Source organism: Morone saxatilis, unplaced genomic scaffold (assembly GCF_004916995.1).
Source record: "Morone saxatilis isolate NCDOM2014 unplaced genomic scaffold, NCSU_SB_2.0 Contig5, whole genome shotgun sequence".
NCBI classification, from domain to species: domain Eukaryota; kingdom Metazoa; phylum Chordata; class Actinopteri; family Moronidae; genus Morone; species Morone saxatilis.
The window spans coordinates 13802448-13803036 of record NW_023340095.1 but is presented as its reverse complement, the minus strand read 5'-3'; the positions used below and the strand labels follow the sequence as shown (position 1 = coordinate 13803036).

The following is a 589-nucleotide window of genomic DNA, read 5'->3' as shown; positions in this document are numbered from 1 at the left end:
ACTTATTTTATCACATACTTACACACTGTTCCTGCCTTGGCATGAGACTCGAAGATCAGCACTCCTGCCAGTTCTCTCTTTACCTGTGCAAGCAGGGGAGACTTATAACTCAGCAAGATCAATAATAGCACAAATTCATTTTACTTAGCAGAGCAACAGGGAGCAACCAGAGAGAGGGCAACCATGCAAACCTTTCCTGCTAGTCAATACTCTCCTGGTGTAAAACAGATTTTACTAAAATTGAGGCCATAAAAAAGACATTCAGTTTGAAGGAAATCTCATATTACTTGTTTTTCAATTTAAGTGAATCCCAGTAGCAACACAAATTGATGATTTTAATTGCAAAATGTAACATTTATATATATTTGTGATCAGTACTGAGATGACTACAAGTGCACAAGTGGTTGCAGTTTGCCTCTCTGCCCTTAAATGTGACAAGAGTCTGAGGAGCTGAGCGTGGTTTCTACTGACTGTACTCACAGTGGTGGATAGGTGCGATAAGGCCTTTATATGGAGCAACTCTTCATAAATGATCTCCAAATCATCTGCTGTTCTTTCAGACGGACTGTAACACAGGAAATATGTAAAT

At 39.2% G+C, this 589-nt stretch overlaps 1 protein-coding gene across 1 annotated transcript in view; it reads right to left on the bottom strand.

Annotated features, from left to right (window-relative positions):
• rapgef4 (Rap guanine nucleotide exchange factor (GEF) 4) overlaps window positions 1-589 on the bottom strand; it is a 36159-nt gene that overhangs the window by 10426 nt on the left and 25144 nt on the right. Inside the window, exons 11-12 of the mRNA XM_035676111.1 lie at window positions 481-565; window positions 23-83 (exon numbers count right to left, since the gene is read on the bottom strand). Coding sequence (XP_035532004.1) covers window positions 23-83; window positions 481-565 — 146 coding nt within the window. The remainder of the gene's footprint in view (window positions 1-22; window positions 84-480; window positions 566-589) is intronic.